Source organism: Hirundo rustica, chromosome 1, assembly GCF_015227805.2.
Source record: "Hirundo rustica isolate bHirRus1 chromosome 1, bHirRus1.pri.v3, whole genome shotgun sequence".
Lineage (NCBI taxonomy): Eukaryota > Metazoa > Chordata > Aves > Passeriformes > Hirundinidae > Hirundo > Hirundo rustica.
Genome location: NC_053450.1, coordinates 21,424,398 through 21,445,869, shown reverse-complemented (window position 1 = coordinate 21,445,869; position 21,472 = coordinate 21,424,398). Strand labels below are relative to the sequence as shown.

The following is a 21,472-nucleotide window of genomic DNA, read 5'->3' as shown; positions in this document are numbered from 1 at the left end:
AGTGCAACTTGAAGTAAGCAAATCTTTAATTCTTAAGTGTAATTTCAGTAATACTATTCGATTTTAATTGCAACTTCTTTTAGGAGAACAAAGTCCAGAGGATTTGAGTATCTTGTACTCGAACAGAGCAGCATGTTACCTCAAAGAAGGGAACTGCAGTGACTGCATTCAGGATTGTAACAGGTAAATTAAAACCTCCCATGTAGACTAACAACATTCTTGGTGATGATTAAACATTTTAACTGATATATTGCTAGTGCTGTTTGACTCATAACACTATCAATAAAGTCTGATACCCTGTCTAAATGACAGATACCTTTGTCATGTAAATAATCATGTGGAAACTAGGAAAGGAATAACTTTTAACTTACTGTCTTACTGTGTAAGGGCAGTTTGAGCTTATTATGTTCACAGAAATGCATAGCGGGATTAAATTTTTTAACATAAAAGCAGGTTTACGGTGGAGTTCTGCAGTAACTTATATGTAAAAGCTTTGTTAAGCCAGATGCTTATCACAGTACTGGAAATTGCTTTTGAGCACATGTATGGGGGCGGTATGTGTATTCTCTGTTGGTTTGTTGTTTTGGTTTGGAGTTTTTAATACATACTTTATAGTTGTGAACAGTAATTATAGCTCTTAAGGAATTGAGCTAAAATCTTTCTGCTTTTTGTGGCTTTTAAGGATACAGGAGTTAGAGAAGATCAGACACCTTCAATAACTTCTAAACACAACGTTCTACTAAATTTTTACTGTATTTTTGATGTTTTGGGTTTTTTTAGTGTTTCCATAGATTGAGTTTATACTACTGAGGCCTAAGGTGCAAAAAAGTATTTTAGAAGAATTAGAAATCATATTAGTTAGTCAGTGGAGATTTTGTTCAGCAGAGCACTACTGTTAAAAAAAGCCCTCCAAAACTAAAAATAAAATGTTCTGTACCTTTGTAGTACAAAGTAACTTACTGCATATATTCTGACATAATAAGTTCTCTGGAAAAAATTACTCATTAGCACTATTTTTTTAAAATAGATGCAGGATTGCAGACAGCTGGCCAAGTTGGCATATTTAAGAGCCATCACATTTTTCTATTCAGGAACTTTGAAGTATGTAAGACTTCAGCTGGAATCAGTAATACAGAGGTTTTACGTTTTGTATTCTTACCAATTAGAAGCTTTTTATTCTTAGGACCTAATGATAGTGTCCTTAATGTCATGCGTATTTCCTGGATGCACACGGACTCATGATGCTTAGTGGTAGAACCAATACAGAGGTAGAAATAATTTAGAGACTGGGCAGCAGAACTGCAAACACATGTAAATGAGGTAATGTCAAATAAATCTTCAGTAGGCCACATGATATAATAGGTGATCTACAAAGAGGTTGTTTTTAAAGTGAAAAATTATGTAGGGTTATATTAGGAGAAACCTCCCCATGAACAATGCTTGGCCTTCTAACAGGTTGCCCAGAGATGCTGGGAAGAGATTGCCTTGGAGGGTTTTCAGGCCCAGGTATATTGAGCCCCAAGCAACCTTCTGATCTTGGAGCTGACTCTATCTATAGCAGAAAGCTGCCCTATTTCAGTCTGGATTGCTTTATGACTTCATGAAATCAATTGTCTAGACTCATCTTAATTTCAGTATTTCATAAGTTGATCTTTCTTTACCAAGAATCATTGAAAAGAAGGTAGTCTTTGAGAAATAAAACCTTTGTGGACTGCTTCATATTGATGGAAAAGCGCATGGTGTTGGGAAGAATTCTAGTTGCACAATGTTGAGCTTGGTGTTGACCAGGCACACAATCAGAAATGCAAACAGACAAAAGACAGGCAAAAACCTAAAGTCCGAAGAAGGACAGATCTATATTGCTGTCCTAGTCAAAGGGGTTTTAAGGTACATGCTTTCATTTAAGGAATAACAGAAAATCATGTAAGGAAGAGCAGAAAATACTTTTAAGTGCTTGTAGCTCTAGGCAAGACTTAAGAAAAATAGCTTTTGCTCTTAAGCAGATGCCATTACATTAATCATATCTTGGTGACGAGTGCAGTTTTCCAGATGGAAGATGGAGCTTTGAGTAACGTAAGCTGTAGTAAAAGCACTAACAATTTCAAAACTGGGTGTAATTTAGGGTGTTGATATGAACCACTCAGACCCATTTTCCTTAGTTATTTCACTGTGCCATCTGAAATCACGGAGTTACAAATAGTTGTGTATATCATAAAATATTTCTATTATTCTTATTTCAGTTACTCGTTTTCAATCCTGCATTTTTCTTTTTGTTTTCCCAGAGCTCTGGAGCTTCAGCCATTTGCCCTTAAGCCTCTTCTACGCCGAGCAATGGCAAATGAGTCAATGGAGCGGTATCGACAGGCATACATTGATTATAAAACAGTCCTACAGATAGACAGCAGCATCCAAGCAGCAAACGATAGTGCTAACAGGTAACCCCACACAGAAGTTCTCTGATAATAGTCAAAGAGAAAAACAGAATTCAAATTTGTTTGTTTTACATGCTCCCTCTATTCTGTAGCCTCAGAGTTGCTGCACAACTACTTAATTATAGGTAGAGGGTTGGCTGTTCTTCTAGTTGATTTCCCGTAATTTCAGTTTTCCTCTCCTAGCAGTTGGTCCATTTCCTGTTTTCCAAAAATGTAATATTTTAAATATTTTAAGGGTTTTTTTGGCTTTTTTCAATAGTGCTTCTACTTGTTCTCTTTCCTAACTTGTATTTTATACTATATGAAGTAATACTTAAGGCCCATGCCATTTCTCTGACATCCTGTTTCTTTTACATATTAATAGTCTTTCTGTGGCAGCTGGAGATTGATGTTAAGTGTGAATCCTTCTGTATGCTGCAGTTGTGGAAATACTGAAGTAGCTTGATAAAGTGGTTGGCTACAAAAGCTTAGAGGCATAAAAAATATAATTTAATATTATTTTTAAGTATTAATACTTGAAATATACTTGAACACAAGTATTAATACTTGAAAAATATTCATGGTGGTGAATTCTTGCTGCCAAGAGAGACGTTTGAATTTGTCTAATTACGATTTAATACCATAAAGTTACAGAATAGCCATTAATCACTGAGCAGGAGCCCACATGCATGTAACTTCTACAATGAAATCTAGTACAGTTTTTTTATTCCTAAGGCAAGGCCATGAGCACTTGCACTATTCATTAAAAAGTCCATAATATCTTTCTTTAAATTTTGTTTATTTGACAGAGGAAATTGTGACACTTCATAATCTCTTAGAGGTCCTATTTCTTTGATAACACAAAAATTGTTAGTGATCTGCTGTGCCTGCAGTAATAATAGAGCACTTGAATAACTGTTTATCCTGGCACCTGTGTAATTATTACACTTTTTAAAAATCTCATTGGCTTATTTTATCAACAGATACTCTTTTCATATTTCTCCTTGACTTGGGACTTGCTAAGTAATAAGCTTATTTCCCTTTTCCTCTTAACACTCTTCCTTTTCTCCTCTCTAGGCCTTCCTTATGTTTTTAGCCTCACTGCTCATTACTCTTTTCCTCCCTGGCAACCCATCACCTTATTTCAGCTGCTTCTTCCTTCTTCTCTTCTGCTGGTAATTCTTTTTCGCTTGCGAATTATTCGTTTCTAAACTGTAGACCTCCTGCGTAATTGCACTTTAACCAAATTCTTTTAAAAATATTTTATCATTTGAAACTTCAACTGACACTGTACTAAAGCTTTCATTTTCATTTCCAAAGTAAGAGACTTTTCTAAAAACAAATTTTAAAAAACCACCATTATTCTACTGCCTTTTAACTTAAAGAGACTACCCCAATTGTAATTTATTTTTTTTTATATTTAGACAATCAGGTCATAACAGCCTTCTTTTATTGGAGGATGTCTTGGTTTTAAATTTTCTGTGGGAAATAGGCTAGTGATGCTGTAGGATGCTGACAGGAAAAATTCATCATCCTACTTGTGTCTGGGGTTGGGGGGTTGATAAATCATGTTGAAGCTTGTCTCTCTGTGCTTACATAGCTAAGCAGACTTTCCAAAAACCTTAGAATCAATTGTATATTTTTAACACTCACATAAAATACAAGGATGTTTAACATCAAGCCTTTGCCAGATCATTTTGCAATCAAAAGGATATAATTAAGAGTTTAGGTATATAATGTAAACAAGTATAAACAGTTTATTTTAATAAATTTTATTCTAATAAACAGACTGTTTATTATGTTGATTAGATGATGTTAAATTGTGTCTTTTATTGGTTCCTGAGGTGATTTTTTTTTTTTTTTTTAGACAAACTGAAAGGACTGGCTCTTTTAATGGTGTGTGCCAAATAAGTGGAAATTGCATTGCAAGCATGCTTTTAATTAGTGATATTTTCCTAGCTTTGTGAACATCCGTGGATTTTCTACTTTGTGTATTTTAATTTCCTCTTAAATGTTTTGTTATTCACTTTACTCTGTTAGAAATATGGAAGCTCTAATGCGTGGAAATAGATTTATGCATTTCCTCCTACTAAACTGAAGTTTCATTCCAGTTGTCCCAATTCCTTTAGTATCAGTGAGCAAATTGCATGAAATATGTTGGAAGCTATTTTTACCAAGTCCCATATGAGTACTGTACTGCAGAAAGAAATTTGTGATCAGCTCCAGAACCACAGGATTGTTGGGTCAAGTCATGGTGTTGGTATTTGTCCTAGCTTTTTCATGGGACACATGTGCTTTTTAAACTTAGCATGGCACACAGGTATGCATTTTTGTAAAAGACTCTGCTTACATTATGCTATTACCAGAGGTCAGTTGATCATCAAATACTCTAGGATTCTTTCTGTGGATTTTGATGGATTAGAGTTTTTTAAAACCCATTATGATTAATTAAAAAACGTATTAAATAGGAAGTCAATATGACTCTGGTTTCCTGTAGAATTACTCCATTACTTTCTATGGGAAATATCTAAAGTTAATTAATTGACATGTTAATATGAAGTGTACTGTTTTGTTGCCTAAGAAAACAACCTGAGTAAAGCTTTGGGTTATTCAGTTTATGATAGCGTGCCGCATTTTTCTTCTTAGCAATTGAGTTTAGGCTATCATTGAAATCTTGAAGTTTTAGTAAAACTAGAGCAAAGCAGTAATTGGACAAGGCACACTGTTGGTATGTCCTCTAAGACAGTCCCCTGCAAGGATATTTGCAGTTAACACACATTAAAATAGTCTTTTTGACCACTTAGAAAGCAAATAAAGCAACTACATTATAGTGTGGAATGTGATATTCTGTGAATGAAGAAATTTACATTCAAGTCAAAAACACATGTTTTTTTATGCAGCATAGCGTAAGACATAAACTTGCTCGTTATATAGGTCTACTAACAGACTTTTTAGTCTCTATCATTCTGTAAAATATTTTGGAAATTTCTGTTTTACATAGAAGAGATTATAACTGGTGCTGCTTCTTGTATTAGTTTTTTGATCAGACCACAGTGGGAAAAGAATATGATCTTGAGTGCTCTGATTCTATTGCCAAAGTACCACACTGACACTTTTCTTTAATAGCTGTTAATCAAATACTTAAAAAAAAAAAAAAAAAAAAAAAAGTAAATAAGAAAACTCCATTGGGTAATTTATGTTCATTCTGTGTTGTTCTTCATGCCACTTTCAAGTTTTTGAATTGAAGCACATATACTTGGAAATAGTTGACACATATATATGTATGTGTTGGTTTAAGAAAGACTGAACAGGTTTGATATGTAATGAAAATATTTTTAAGTGGGGATTGATCGATACATTTCTCACTATATAACTATGAAATGCAATTTAATGCAGACTACTTTGTGACCTGCATTGCTTTTTTCAGACAGTTGTTGTGCAAGAGGTTTCATTTGGCATTTGCAAATTTAAGTATCACATTTTGCCTGAGAATACTGTAATCTACACTTAGTACAAATAACACCAATGATCAGCTGAGAAAAGTAACCAAAATAAATATATGGATTTTTTTTTTTTTTTAATTTCTTTACTGCATGTGGTAGGCAGCATTTAGAGCTTAATTGCAGAATCAGTCATTGGCTTAAATATTTACAGATCATGCTGAAGTCAGCTTGTCTTCTAGATGCCAGCATAATACTCTAAAGTGGAAAAAGTATGCATCTTAAATGAATGTGATACTGTAGACTGCTGGGATAATATTTTTCAAATTAGCCTTAAGGATAATTGTTGAGGTTTTTTTCTTTAAATATTAAAATATTGCTGGAATGAATTGGTTGTAAGTTATGAAAGTGTGAGTTAAATATTTGAAAAGTCATGTTGGTGGGGCTGTTCTTTTTCAGAATAACCAAGACTTTAATAGATCAGGATGGTCCCAGTTGGAGGGAGAAGCTGCCACCAATTCCAGTTGTTCCAGTTGCTGCTCAGCTACACAGATGGGATGGAGGAAGCCTCACTTCAGAGAATAAGCCAAATACTATAGACATCAACAGAGAAGAAGAATTGCAGATGAATCGTATGTATAGCTAATGCAAATACACATTCAGAAAATAAACCTGATTAGAAAGTGGAATACATTTTAACAAAGTCAAAGAAACTGCTTTAGAAAATACTCATTAAGAGACCTTTGTGAAAAGCCAAAGTAAGTGACTGTCATTTATGTGATGGAGTTCAGTGTGCTTTATGGAGACAGTTACAGGAATTTTTTTGAACCAAGTGATGTAGTTTGCAGCATGTGATTTCTGAAGTTCTGTAAAATCAGCGGAAATACGCAGTGGCAAAATAACAGCATCACCAAAGCCCAGCTACTGGCCCTGCACAGGACACCCCACGAGTTACACCATGAGCCTGAAAGCATCGTCCAAATGCTTCTTCAGTTCTGTCAGGCTTGGTGATGTGACCACTTCCCTGGGGAGCTTTTTGTGATATGCAACCTAAACCTTCCCTAGCTCTGCTTCCTTGAGTCCTGTCACTGATCCCGAGTGATCAGTGCCTGCTCCTCTGCTTCCCATTGTGGGATGTTGAAGACCCCTCAGTTTCCTCCAGGCTAAACAGACCAAGTGACCTCAGCCACTCCTCATACATCTTCCCCTCCAGACACTTCATGATGTTCTCTGATTGCTTAGTATCTTATCTTGTGGTGCCCAAAACTGCCCCCAGCACTCGAGGAGAAGCTGCCCCAGTGCAGAGCAGAGTAGGGCAGTCCCCTCCCTGGCCTGGCTGGCGATGCTGTGCCTGATGCCCTCCAGGACATGGGCATCAGTGCTTTCCCTCACATCATAATACAGTTATAACATAGTTCTCCCCTAGAAAAACCACCACCCACCCAAACACCCAGCTTTGACTGAAGACATTTGGGAGGCACCTTTCAAAGATTTTCTGGAGTTGTCCATACATAATTGCTGAGTGCTGAGCTCTGGGAAACTAACTTCCTTCCTGACTCTTTTTTTTTTTTTTTCCCTTCATTGCAGTTTCCATTTTTCTGTTTCAGTCAGAAAGGTGAAGGAAGCATTAAACGCTCCCTTTGCAAAAGCTTTAACCCTGTGATTCCTTACTCAAGTATTAATTGGTTTCCCTTTATTTGAGTATAAAGTAGTAGTGAAGATGATCTCCCCTCGATTAACAACAGAGGTGACTGCAATTTGTAACTGGGCTGTTGGCCAAATATGTACCAGTGCTGGGATTATCTGTCTATCATGCACTACTTCAATACTGAGTGTCCTCTAAGTGCTTGGCAGCATTTTGATGCAGAACATGTCTCACTCTATTTCAGATAGAGCAGGCTTTGGTTAGGCTTTGTTTTTAGAAATACTAAAATATGATTGAGTAACTGTTTTCTTCACTGAAGGCTGACTCTTAAGGTTCTGATTGCCTTCTCAGGCCTCTGCTGCATCAGTGAGACCTCACAGTGATGGCTGGTACTGAAAGGCTGCCAGTCTTTCAAAAATGTTCAGTCAGTAGTTAAACCTTACTCTTGGCTGACCTTTTTTTGCAACAATTGCGTGTTTTTCTTTATGTCTTACAGCTTGAGTTGTAATTTAGCTGTGTGTTTCATGCAGTGTAATTTTTCCCCAGGTCTAAATGTAGTTTCATGGCATAGGAAACTGCCATGTTTTTACAAAATAATGAGTTGAATTATTAGTTAAAATTGTTGGTTATACATAGTGTTGAAAACCTGAAGCTTGGCAGGGGTCTCATATTCTTCAGCATGGTGCTAAAAATAGATTATTTCATTATGATTTACTTAGAGCTGTGTTGCTAATTACTGTTTGCTCACAACAGAGTCTTGAAGCTGCAGTTAGGATCAGTTTTTCACTGCAAACACTGCTAAAAACTGTAGCCTAAACCAAAAGCATCTGCAGCAATTGATGTGGAATTAAGAAGGAAAGGCAACTATGGAATAACAGCAGTAATTAAAAGAAAAAAAAAAAAAGTGTAGCTAGGTGTGTCCATGTTCATCACTACATCTTTTAGAAATAGTTCTTACCAGAATATTGCTAATGTATCCCTAACTCCAACTGATGTGATGATTTGTTTGTCATTGTCAGTTTAGCATGGTAATTGTGGTAGTTGATTGCAAAGAGAATATTAGATCAAACTATGGCCACCTTGGTGTGATGGTGAAGATCTGGGAGGCCTTTAATCCTGCTGATTAAATCTCCACCGTTGTAAGTAAAAGCAGGGTCTCAGTGGACACAGGTGTAGGCCCTCTCTACCACACAGAAAACTGGGAAAGCTTAGAGATGTCTGTTGCATTCCTGTTATTTTCAGCAGAGTTAATGCTGGTGGATGGGGAAGTATTTGTGGAGCCACATGTAGGTCTGGTCCTGCCTTTGTTGGAAGCAGGGGAGGCTGAGGACAGGAGTGGCCGAGAGCACGGTGCCAGAGGGACTCCATGGCCAGGCGTTAATCCTTAGTTTGCACAGATCATTCAGGCACCCTTCATGAACTGACCTTACATGACACTGTGATCCTTTCATGCTGTAGGTGAGGAAGCTCTCGAGAAGTTCAAGCGGTTGAAAAATGAAGGGAATGATTTTGTAAAAATGGGGGAATATGAAGAAGCTGCAAATAAATACAGTGAGTGCATGAAGTTAAATACTGAAGAATGTACGGTCTACACTAACAGGTAAAGATCCAAAAGCTAACGCTGCTTTGTGGGATAACAGTAGAGATATTTTCTCATTTCAAATAGAGATTTTGCATCCCTTCACTCATTGTTGTGAAAAGGGGATTTTTTTTTTTTTTTTCCTACTTGGTAAGTGTTTGGATTCCTTGTAAAAACATTTTTTAAGGGGAGCAAGTATTAATGTCACTGATATATATATCTTCAAATCTTCTATATAAACAGATTAAGCAATAGTAGAAGTTATACTTAGCATAGCATTTTGCAGTGTTTTTGAGGGTTTTTTTTAAGAACACTGGCATGATTTTAAAAACCTAACGTGCAGTAGCAATATCTCAGATATGAAGAGTAATAATTCAGAGAAAATGTGCATTCTGAGAAAATAAAAGTAAGAACACAGTCATACATCAGCATTATTTTAAAGGCTGACCTAATTCAGCAGTATAATTCTTTATGCTGTAATCTTATCAGCTTCTACAAACTAAGAAGGATTTGATTAGACCAGTACTTGAATAGGAACGTTCCAAGTAATAATTAGGTACAGAGAGCAGTGTTGTTTATTTAATCCAGAGCACTTTTTTTACCCAGAATAGCTGTATAAAATCTGTATTACATTAACCACTATACTGTCATATTGTACTAACATAGGCTCTGCTTTTAAAATACTTGCATATCTGCTTAACTTCAAGCATTAGTCATACTTGAATTTTGACTTTTATTGCAAGAATTGGCCTTCTCTAAATCCATCCAGTGATGTTTTTAGTTAATGGTTTTATGTACTTTAAAAGAAATCACATTGAGACTGAATTGTAGTATTAACATTTGCAAGTCAGAAGTTGTTGGCACTTACAGCACAGTAGAATTTACTTATATTGCAGAATATTCTGTTTTTCTGTGTTAGAGCTCTCTGTTACTTGAAACTGTATAAATATGAAGAGGCTAAGCGGGATTGTGATCATGTTCTTCAGATAGAAGATTCTAATGTTAAAGCTTTTTATAGAAGAGCACTAGCGTACAAAGGATTACAGGTGAGGAAAAAGAAGATGGCAGGTATTCTAAGCACTTCTAAACTTGCTTATCCTCTTCAAAGGCAATGAGGTAGTTGCTGTCAATGGATGGGTGAATACAAAGTACTCAGTGTGGTGATTTACTTTGTAGATCATTAGGCATACATAAAACATTATAGAAACATTTTTGCTACATAAAAACATGCATGTTGATGTAATAATTTGAGAAGATACAAAAATATTGCAATAAATAAGGTTTGACTGGTTGGTTAAGCAAGTTTCCGATCTATTCTAATGATCTAGTATTCTCCTTCTGGGTATCCCGGTCTGTTTTATCTGTCAAGGAGTTTGCTATAACTTTGCTGATAACAAATGGATTCTCTCCAAGTCTGTCTTCATCTGTCCAAACTAAAATCTCTAGCTGTCTTGGCATCTGCTCATGTTTAAGTGCCATAATAAGCCAGGGTTTTAATTATTGTTGTTTTCTCTCTCTTTCTTCCCCTTTGTCAGTACTGTAGTTTGTCACTCTGTGGCAATGTCAGTACTCAGCCTTTCCCTTTCCATCTGCACAGTGGTGGTGCTGATCTTACCTACAGTTCTCAGAGTATCCTTTTACCTGATTATCATAAGTGCAGACACATTGTTCATATCCATCCTGAATGTGATTTCACATCTCATGTTCCATCACTTGAACCATGTTGTTCTGTTTGTCCCTCCCTCTGGTGGTTCCCCATTTTCAGTGATGTTAAATTGGCCTTAACACTCCATAATCCTTCCTTGCTCTACGCATCAGCTCTTACTTGGTATTGAATTAATCAGCTTCTTGATGGCAGGCCTTGTCATTTGCTTTGTATTAAATTTACTGGTGTCTGTAAACAGGCATCTGCAGTGCTGTCTTCGTGTTGCAGGACTGGAGGTCCACCAAGTTTCATCATCGTTCCTCAAATGAATGGACACTTACTCAGACCTCCATTATGTTTGATGCCTTAACAAAAAATTACTGCATGGTATCTCAGCTTACAAATCACCTGAGAACCTGTTTGTGCTTAGCAGCATACCAGCCTGTTCTCATCCCACGTTATAATTCCAAATGCAAGTCCTAGGAAAGTGATACATTTCATTCCGTTGTTGCAGTAGCTATGAAATTTTGAAAGTGTGAAAAGTCCTCATTTTGTGTAATGTTTTTTCTGTAACTGTGGTAAGCTACCTGGTATTAATCATATCAAACCTTATGTTGTTAAACTTGATAAAACATCAGTAGAAATATGAGTATGTAGTCATTCTACCAGACAGAAAGAAAGGGTGTTACACACTTGTGAAAAAGGTTGAGAATTAGAGAAATAACTTCTGCCTTTTTGCATATGCTAGAAGAAAAGTGCTATTTTTGTATTACTGAAGACCACCTGAAATATAGCGTTGATGAATTCATTCAGAACAGTCTGAGCTGGGGAGTCCCAAAATGATTTGTTTGGGTTGGATTTAATGCCTTCATTATTGCTAATTTCAGGGATGAAAGTGATGGGTAAAATCAGAGAAAATGACAAGAATGGTCTGAAATTGACAAATGACTCTGTAATGAAGAATTGTATGGGCTAAAGGCATGTAGTTTGGCAAAGACCTAGCCAAGGTGGGAAGTGTTATTTGTGTGTAATTAGATATACATTTAACTAGCTGCAATGGAATGTAATGTAGTAAATTGGGTTTTTTTAATAGATTTATCAGCATGTAGTTAAGGGAAGATCAGGAAAAACTGTTACTGAGTTGCATTAGGCCTGTGACACAGGACACAAGACCCCAGACAGCATCTCCTGCAGCTGGTTGTCCGCTCTCCTGCTCTGGGTACAGTTGTCCTGTATGATTTTTGTTGGGCAGTCAGGCAGGCTGCAGTTCTACATTTCAGTAGAGTTGTTTGCTGACCCTTGTTAATATTTCCAAAAGTCTGTTCCAGAATCTCATTTCTCTGTAGCTGTGAATCCTCACGTCTGTAATTCAAATGATTTAGCTTAATTAGTAGTGGATTTGTGATAGAAGCAACCTGGCTTCTTTGTGCATTCCTTTGTTAGGGGTACATAATTCTCATTCTCTCACTCTTCCTTCATGACCTAGCAGGCTTCAGTTCACTACTGATGTCCTGCAGCTTCTCTGCACCTTGAACACTTGTCACCAATGTGGAACAAAATGTGGGAAAGGGTTTGAGTGACTGGGACACTGGTTCCTCTGTTCAGTTGAGGTGCTGAGGAAGTACCTCAGATGGTACATGAGGAATTTTTTTTTTTCCCTGATAATACAAATGATTTAATAATAACCTTATGATGCTGATTGGGAACAGAATACTAGACCACTCACATAAGAAATTATGTTGTTTTTTTTACTGTCTGCATGGTCTTTTATTGTTTACTGCTGCATTTCATCTTTTTTTTTTTTGATACTCCAGCCCTCGAGATATCTTGATTTTTTTTTTTTTTTTTCTTTGCGGTAATTCCAGTCTTCCTCAATTGATGCTCTTAACTTTGTCTCTCCAGAAAATTTAGTTTTAAAAATAGTAATTATATGGGGAAAAAAAGTGAAATAAAAGCATTAAACAAATTACAAGGCTGATTGTTGAGGAACTGTGTCTTAATGCCACTCTGTCACTCTGTTTGTCGTAATCTTGTTTAGCCCAGAGGTAACATAATCCTAGTCTTCTCAAGTATTAGCAAAATTTCACTGTAAGAGATGGGCTATTGGATTGAAGTCCAGGAAGATATATCTATATCTTTAATCAAAGCTCAGTTTAATTCTCTTATTGGCAAAGCAAGTATGCAAACTTGCTGGACTCACATTATATTAATTGTGAAAGCAGTGTTACACTGTAAGCAAATTATGCTTAAAAGCAGCAAACTTCAACAATTTGCTCTCTGATACAGGGAATAGGTTTCTGAGAAATTATTTCATATTACATATTTAATTAGAAGTATTTAGTCACAGAGTATTAACTCATTCTCATTTCCTTTTTCCCCTCTAATGAAATCACACTATCAGTATTTAGATTATTTTTGCCTGTTTAGTGTCCAGATCCTGGTATTTTTATCTTTCTTACTTGTAAAAGACAGTATGGTACTTCAGATTTATTTTTCTAGTGATGTGCTTATGAGAAGAATAATTTCTTCTGCTTACAGAATTATCAAGCCAGTGTTGATGATTTCAACAAGGTACTTCTAATAGATCCAAATGTTCTCGAAGCACAGAAGGAATTGGAGGAGGTAACCCAACTGCTTCACCTTGACAGCGGTGCTGGAGACGGCAGTCAGCAAATGCAAGGGAAGAAGATAACCATACAAGAGGTGGTGTACCTGTTCATTTCTTAAAAGCAAACACAACAGAAGCCACACATATGAAGAGATAACGTTAAAGCTTTAGTTTGCCCGTCTTGAATCTATATCGGTGGGGGCATGGTGTTGCACATCATGTTGAGGGCATATTGGAGGATTTTTACATACAGTAAAGCTTGGACTGCTCACAGGCATGTTCAGAACTACAGCAGGAAGGGGCATAGTCCATTTAGATGGCACTAAACTTGAGGATATGCTCCTTGTAAACAAAAGCTGCCTAAACTTTGAAATACATGCTTTACAGAGTGCAGCTGTGAAACAGCAGTTTTGGTTTTGAAATCCTGCTCCTTGGGCAGCCTCTGGGGTTCTGCTGGCAGAGGTCTGTGGTCAGCAGATGTGCTGGCTGCTCCTGTGCTGGTCCTAAAGTTACAGGTCTGAAAAACGAAATCCTACCCTAAAGAGCAAGGGTAAAACATCTGTAGGATCTTACAAAAGAAACACAGGATGTAACGTTACGTGCAGGATCAAAACGTTGGCTTTGCACAGTTCTGGGTAGAATTAGGTGATGAAAGGATTTTCTCAGTCATCTGATATTTTTGGATTGTAGCTTTGCTGGTCGTTTAAGAATTCTTTTTCCCCTTTTCATTTAAAAATGTATTGTTAAAATACATAGTTACCAGTCTGTACAGTGATACTGTAATTTGATAATGTAATTTCAGAATGTGGTATAATGGAAGTTGCAGTTATTAATATAGGAAAAAGAAATGTTCTTGAAGTACTTCAGGTTGTCACGAGCTCATGGGATTTTATGTAACCGGCAAAAGCTGGTATAGTGTTAGTTAAGCTCTGAGTTGCAACAAACAGAGGGACCTGGAAAGTGTTTAGAGGAGGTTTGGGAAGTGACCACATAGTTCAGAGACCAGCTAACTACAGTGCTGGCACTGGTGATTTTTCTAGGGGTGATGCAGGAAGCATTTATGTTTGCTGTTATATTTACAACTGCCCCTGTGGAGAGGCTCTCCTCAGCTGTTGTAGTACAAGGTAGTTCCATGAAAACAGACTGCAAAGAAAACCAAAAAATGCATCATCATTATTCAGTGTTAATCAAGCTATAATTATATAAAAGACAGGTTTCTTCCTTGATTCTAAGGATTATTGAAAAATATGTCTATAAGCCAAATGCAGTATTTTCCAAAAATTACTAATCTCCTGTTCTATGCAATGCAGTATCTTCAGACTTCTCAAGAGACTTTGGCATTGAGACACTCTGTTCAGCAAATTTTAGTCACGTTATACTAATTTCACAACTCTTGATGGCTTGAAATAGATTTTAGCAAATGTAGTTGGCCCCATAGCTAATTTTTAGTGCCTGATTCATGAAACTTGATAGAGGCTGCAGTCTCAGGAGAAGTTAAGTGGATAGTGAGGCAGTTTATCCATGCTGAGTCTTGTCTTTCCAAAGCAAGACTCGGAACAACAACCTGCTCTAGCTGCCATGTGCCTGTACTGCCCTGGAGGCACAGCAGAGAAATGAAACAGGGGTGTCTGCTGCCTTGTCTGCAGTTGTCCTCTCTTCTGGAACTGCACATTTAATGCGTGTGTAGAGTCCTCTTTTCTCCCAGTGCTCTCCAGGGGTGAGTCCACAGTGCAGTGCCAAGCAGTGAAAAGGAGGTGTAGCACACACCCTTTTGACTGTGAGCCCCTGAAGGTGAATTAGAGAGCTCCTGTTCTGGGGGCAGTGTGATGTGGAAGGACGTGGGTGATTTTTTTTTTTATGAAGAGCAGACTGCCGGCTTTAATCCAATGATCTGATGGATAAATGCAGCTTATGAAGTTTCAGGTTATCTCTGTGTCCACGTTAAGTGATCTGTTGCCACTTTGTTTGTGAAGGTGACTGAACCTGATGAAGGGGAAGAGAGGCAGTTTGCGACAGCAGGAGGTGCTGAGACTCCGCACGTTCCAAAGCGAGCGCCCCGGAGAGCCTCTGGCAAACTCCGCGTTTCGGAGCCGTCCAACGCTTACGACTTCGGTCAGATCATAAATGCAGTCAATGCCAGTAAGGATAAAGCTGCTTGTGCAGATCTCTTGACAGTCACCGATCCAAAAACATTGCCAGTGCTGCTAAGTAACAAACTTGAAGGAGAAATCCTTCTGATTTTTATCCAGTCATTGGAACATTATGTAGCTGGAAGAGATCCTGGCCTTGCATATCAGCACCTTTTCTACTTAAGCAAAGCAGAAAGGTTTAAGGTAAGAACCTAGACTGACTGATTGTGTACTTAAATTGCACAGAAATCTAAAGGAATTTTTCATATCTTAAAAGGAAAAAATACAGTGACTTTTGTATCTCTGTCAGATAGTATGATTTTCAGTCCACCTGTGCTGATTATAAAATAATTTGTTTGGGGTTTTTTTTTTTTCAGGTGGTGCTGGCCCTTCTTAGCAGAAATGAAAAAGAAGAGGTACAGCAACTGTTTGACTTACTTTCAGAAAGCCAGAGTGATCAGTACTCGTTGGAAGATCTTGAGAGCCTTAAAAAGGTTTATGAACTTTGAGAAGTTAAAGTTTATTGGCTGCATGTGTGTAATTCATGTTAGAAGGCAAATGAATAAACTCTGCAGACTTGCCTGGGTTCAACTGGGTCTTTACCTGGACTGCTGGGATTCTGTTTTATTGTGACAGAATATGCACATTTAAAACTTGCTGCTCTTTTCTTCTTGTAGTTGTATACATCTCTAGAATTTAATGCCCATCTGTGTTCAGTAATGGAAATAATTTCATTCAGCATACTGATTTTATTTAGACTCAGAAAAATATATTTTACATTATATATGCAAAGTGAAATCCCTTGATGGTACAGTAAGTAAATACACATTTAGTCATCACTTGTTACATCATTTTGTGAGTTCCATGTTCTTGTGATAAAGAAGTGTCTTCAAGATAAATGGGTCAGTTACTTTTAGCAGTAACTTTGCTAAAATGAGTTTACAGAAAGTATTAACACTTTTCAGAAAACTCCTGTGGCCATCTGTTTGTTCACTATTCCTGGTCTGTACAAAAGAGATTGAAGTATTTTGGCTCAATACATCTGAACAGAAAAGGTGAATGAATTATATATGAGCTTGTCCTGGGAACAGTTATTAAATGGATGGGTATGTTTTTAACGAGTAACTTCTAGTGCACAAAGAATTTTTTCCTCTTTGTGCAGGAGGATGGCTGGTTTTCTGACTTTTTTTGGGCAATGACAGAAGAACAGATGGCTGCACTTCACAATAGAACTATTTAACTCTTAGTTTTGTAATCAGATTATTTAAAATACCAGCTATTTCTGTTTACAGATATATTTATAAAACTAAAACAATTTTTTTGGACCAGTATGATTTTTTTTCTTAATTTCAGGCATTACTTATGTTTTGTATTTGATTCTGACAAAGTTCCTTCAAAGGTGAAGCTTTTAAATTTTTCAGATATGCCGATGCCTTCTTTGCACAGGTGATGTAAATGTGTATCAGGTTCACTTAGCACTGCAGAAATATCATTAAGAAGGTTGTTCCAATGAAAATTTTTCTCAGGTGTATTTTAATTAATAAAGTTTTTTTTTCTTGAAAAGTACAATTATGTCTTCTTTTCTGGTTCAGTACACTTTAGGCTTAGAATTCTGACATGTGGATTATGAATTTCAGCTTGGAGTGCCAAGAATGAAGGGTTTAATTCCTTAAAGCATCATCAGTACAACTCCTTCAGTAATTAACGGGTTTTCACTTTGTGTATGTGTCATCTCCTGGGATTAAGGCAGACCCTGAACTTTGGTTGGTTGAGGATGTAAAACACCAGCAGTGCCTGCAGTCATTTTGGTGATGGTCCTGCCTCATTCGGGTTTCACTGAGATTGGCTACTTTTAGTCAGCATTTGGGAAGGCCTGACGGACAGGCAGAACAATTCCTAAAGGCACGGAACTGAGAAATGTAAGGGACTGTACTGCTGGTTTGGCCTGAACACCTCAAGCTAAGGGCACCAGTCTTCAAAACTGAAGGGGCAGCTTTAGACCTCTGGAAGGCATTTCAGGGGCAGGGATGCAGAACGGAATGTCTTTGGGTGTGGATTTCACCATTTGTTTGACAGGTGAGGGCTGCCTAAGTCCGTTCCTCTTGCCTTAGCCTGGGAAACTGCGAGAGAAATGTCTGCAGCCCCCAGCAGCTGCAGCTGAACTGCAGACGTGGGGTCAGCTGCAACGACACTGTCCTTGGCCAGGTGAGGCCGAGCGGCCTCTGCACAGAGGCAGCCACAGCAGCCCAGGTGTGGCACTGGAGCAGCTGCAGTCCAAAAGCAGCTCTGCTCGCACGGGACCTACTGCAAGCTGCGGTTTGCGTCCTGTCTGCGTAGTGGTCAGCAGGAGCCGCCACAGAGCTGAATTACTGCTTTCCTCGCTGCTGGGCAGTCCCCATCCTTCCCACGGAACACTCCCATAATTTAAATCTTGCTTCTGCTCTGTGCTTGGCCTTTATGCTGCTTTTTTGTTTCCCTCTGCCCTCCATAATCATCATCTCTTCTGCAGCTTTGGCTGCTCTGCCAGGCAAAGGTAGGACTGTAGCTGCCACCTCAGCACTGCGGTGCCCAGCCTCAGTGTGGACATGGCACCCAGAAACAACAGAGTGGGCAAAAGGGGGGAGCAAGAGCACCCCAGATGTCCGACCTGGCTTTGTGGCAGGGACACCTCAATCCCAGCATGGTGTTATGCTCTTGGCTTGTCACTCACCCCCTCAGTGTCAACATCCACCTCTAAAAACAACCACACCCAACAGCAGGAGGAGAGCACTGGTCCTGCAGGTGCTGGGAGCAGGGGAGTGAATGTGACCCTGCAGTGGCAGTAATGCAGCCAGTCACACACGGATCTGTCCTGGACAGCCAGGCTGAGCAGGCCTGCAGAGACCCAGCTGCTCCTCCACACACATCCCTGGTTTTCACACAGATGACAGCAAGATTCTGTAGCCACTAAAAGTGCACACTGTTGTTATTTTGGTCCTTTCAAAGTATTTTTGACAGTTTTTGAGAAGCCAGCTCCAGGCTGACAGGTGCTACCAGCGCTGAGTGTCAGCATGGCAGGGCTGCTTCCCTGGCCAAAGTCACTGTACCACAGGGCCACCACTCTTCCCACGCTCCCTGCAGAGTGGTGCAGGCAGAGGTGAGAGCCCAGTTGCTGGCAAACCACACTCCTTGCCCTTATGTGGGATGTATTTCCACTCTCCAGAACTTGATCTGCTTTACATAATCCAGCTGCACCAATCCAGGCTACTCCTGTGGCTGCCAGGCCTTTCAGAAGACTTTGACTTGCTCATTACATTAAACAAAGTAATATTGAACAGCAGAGAACAAAGCTTCTTCCCCACCGTAAATCAAGATTTGTGACCCAAGTCAGTGTAACTCTGCTCGGCAACTGTGAGCTGCAGCGACCTCTGGGACAAAGGGCCGACAGCTGGAGCAGGGGCTGACCCTGGCTGGCTTAGGGGGGTGAATTATCACCGACCCCGAGTCCTCACTCCTTCCCTGGGCGCCTGCCTGGGCCCTCCCCTAGGGCATGGAACACATTTCAGTGCAGACACAGCCTCCAGCTGTGGCAGTGCCATTTTCTTGCAACCCTGTGCCACTTCTCAGTTGCTCCTTGCTAAATGCCACCCTAATTAACACAGTCAGGGACATGCCAGTGGTTTTCCTTGTAAGCAGGAGGGATTATGAGGGGATAAAGAGCTCCTCACACAGAATGCTGTGCTCAGAAAGGTCTGGAGAATGCAGCCTGTGAGCAAAGGGAAGCTCGAGCCCATGCGACCCCATCAGCACAGGGCTGGTGCCTAAACACAACCACTACAATTTAGGCTGTTGGCCCTTTGTAAAGCCAGCTCACCAGGATCTGGTACAAGGAGAGCTGTACCTGGCAGCGTGCTGGGTCTGCCCCCCAAAACGCTTCCTGCTGGTCCCTGTGTGCTGGCAGGTGCTGAGACGGTCACATCTCAGAGATACTGAGTTGTCTGGCCTGGCACGAGCGAGGTGTGACAGCAGATTCATCTCCAGAGCCCTCTGCCAAAACTTGGGGTTGTGTTCAGCACAGGAGTGCAGCGTCACCCCTGAGGCTGTGGATCAAACTCCTCCTTTCCCTCCAGACCAGCTCTGAGTACCAAGAACCTCACAGCCACTTTGCTCTGTTTCTCCTACCCTTTGTTACCTTTGGTCTTAAAGACATTGTCACCACTCTGGGACTGTGCTTCTCACCATCATCAGGCCTGGGGGTTCTTCAATCCTCATGGAGAAACCATTTTTCTCCCACAGCAACACCAGATAATTCCATCCAGGAAGAACCAGTGTGTCAGCCTTGGGACTGGCAGGAGCAGTCAAGGTGGTAACTATGCTCTGCAGATCACTGTCATTTCAGAAAATGATTCTAAATAAACCTCAACATCACTCGCAGAAGTTTCTGTTCAAGACTGCCACAATTTCACCTGCATTAGAATATTAATGAGTTTTAAGTTTATTAATTCTAGTAGTTCTGCTTGATTATCCTTAATATGCATTATTATCCATGAGAGTGGTGGTATTCCTAAGTAGGCAACTATTTAAAAATCAATCTGAATGAATGGAAGAGATGTAAGTCAGTCAAAAAATCTTTATGCAACAGAAAAAAGTAATTAGCTCATACATGCAAGACTTTATGACACTGATTAAATGAAAGGATGGATGTACAAGCCTGGATGCTTCACTACAAAAAAAATACATGCAAACATCATGAGGAAAGCTTTTATGATGGCTTTTATCTGATGTTGTAATTATCTCAAATAGTCTCAGATATTAAAATAAATTTCCTCATGATCCACAACATAACATGAATTAGTCCAATTGGCCAGGAATAATGAAAAAAATTTCTGAAAAAGAACCACCATGTTGGGAGATCAGATGCAAACTTGATCTTTCCTGTAATTTATTTCCATGAAAACCAAGTATTGAATTCTTACAGTAGATCTGTAAATAAGAGATAAGAGAAGCATCTTCTGCATTAGTGTATTAATGGAAGTGTTTTGGTTTTTTTTTACAGACTCAAAATTCAGTGCTGCACTGAACTTACTGGTGCTGTTAAGACTGCCTCACATATAAAATATTACCTCTGAACTGAAAAATGTCACAAAATTATCAGCAAAACAGTTTTCTGCTAAAAACTTATCTCCAGAAAAAACTTACCTGCATTTTAATGTTACCTTTTAGAGCGATGTATAAAATTATCAGATGATTTCAGAGTGACTGAAAATAATGGTATTATTTGATAAAATTTATTTACAAGAGCTAACCATATTTCCAATTACCTCCATAGCAAAACTGAGGTCCTGAGGAATGAAGAGGTAGCTTTAAACTTGCTGAAATATCTCTTCCATCTGACAGAAGTAAAACTTGCATATGGGTTTGGGATGAGGCAACCCAGCCTGGGCTTCTGCAATGCATCCCCGTCAGTTTTAGCTTCTCACTTCCCTGGCCTCTCGTGACGCAGGTGAGAAAAGGAGCCTGAGGAACAGGCAGTTCAGCTCAGCAAAAAACACCAGGTGTTACCCAGAACTCTGGCCAATCTGCAGTGTTTTGGAAAGAACTCTGTGCAGGCCATGTGAACTGAGAAAAGCATCACTTTGAACACAGAAAACCGAGTTTGGGTTCAGTCAGCGATCTGACTTGTGCCAAGACGGTGCAGTTTTGTTTAAAAAGCTCCTGCCAGAACTGCATCCCTCTCACAAAACCATTTACTGTCCTGCCTGCCAGACAGGCAGCTCAGATTTCTGAGGCAGCTCAGATTTCTTTTCATCTTAGAGAAGGCTGAAATCTTGTACAAAATGCAACTGACTTTAGATCTTACATTTCCAAGAATCAGAGCGTTCAACTTCCAAAGCACACCTAATCAAATAAAAATATTTAAAAGCAGCGAGAGGTAAGAGCAGTCAGCACCTTACAGGAAAAAGGGCTCCCAGCTCCCAGGGAGCATACATATTTTCTTAAGGCTGATCAGCACATTAAACAACAGACCACTAGAAG

At 39.0% G+C, this 21,472-nt stretch overlaps 1 protein-coding gene across 2 annotated transcripts in view; it reads left to right on the top strand.

Annotated features, from left to right (window-relative positions):
• SPAG1 (sperm associated antigen 1) overlaps window positions 1-16,989 on the top strand; it is a 37,217-nt gene extending 20,228 nt beyond the window's left edge. For both annotated transcript variants that reach the window (XM_040083023.2, XM_040083012.2), the window contains 8 exons: window positions 84-183; window positions 2,283-2,435; window positions 6,311-6,483; window positions 8,955-9,096; window positions 9,995-10,121; window positions 13,259-13,423; window positions 15,302-15,661; window positions 15,835-16,989. In XM_040083023.2, coding sequence (XP_039938957.1) covers window positions 84-183; window positions 2,283-2,435; window positions 6,311-6,483; window positions 8,955-9,096; window positions 9,995-10,121; window positions 13,259-13,423; window positions 15,302-15,661; window positions 15,835-15,966 — 1,352 coding nt within the window. In that variant the 3' untranslated portion in view covers window positions 15,967-16,989. The remainder of the gene's footprint in view (window positions 1-83; window positions 184-2,282; window positions 2,436-6,310; window positions 6,484-8,954; window positions 9,097-9,994; window positions 10,122-13,258; window positions 13,424-15,301; window positions 15,662-15,834) is intronic.
• Window positions 16,990-21,472: the final 4,483 nt, after the last annotated feature.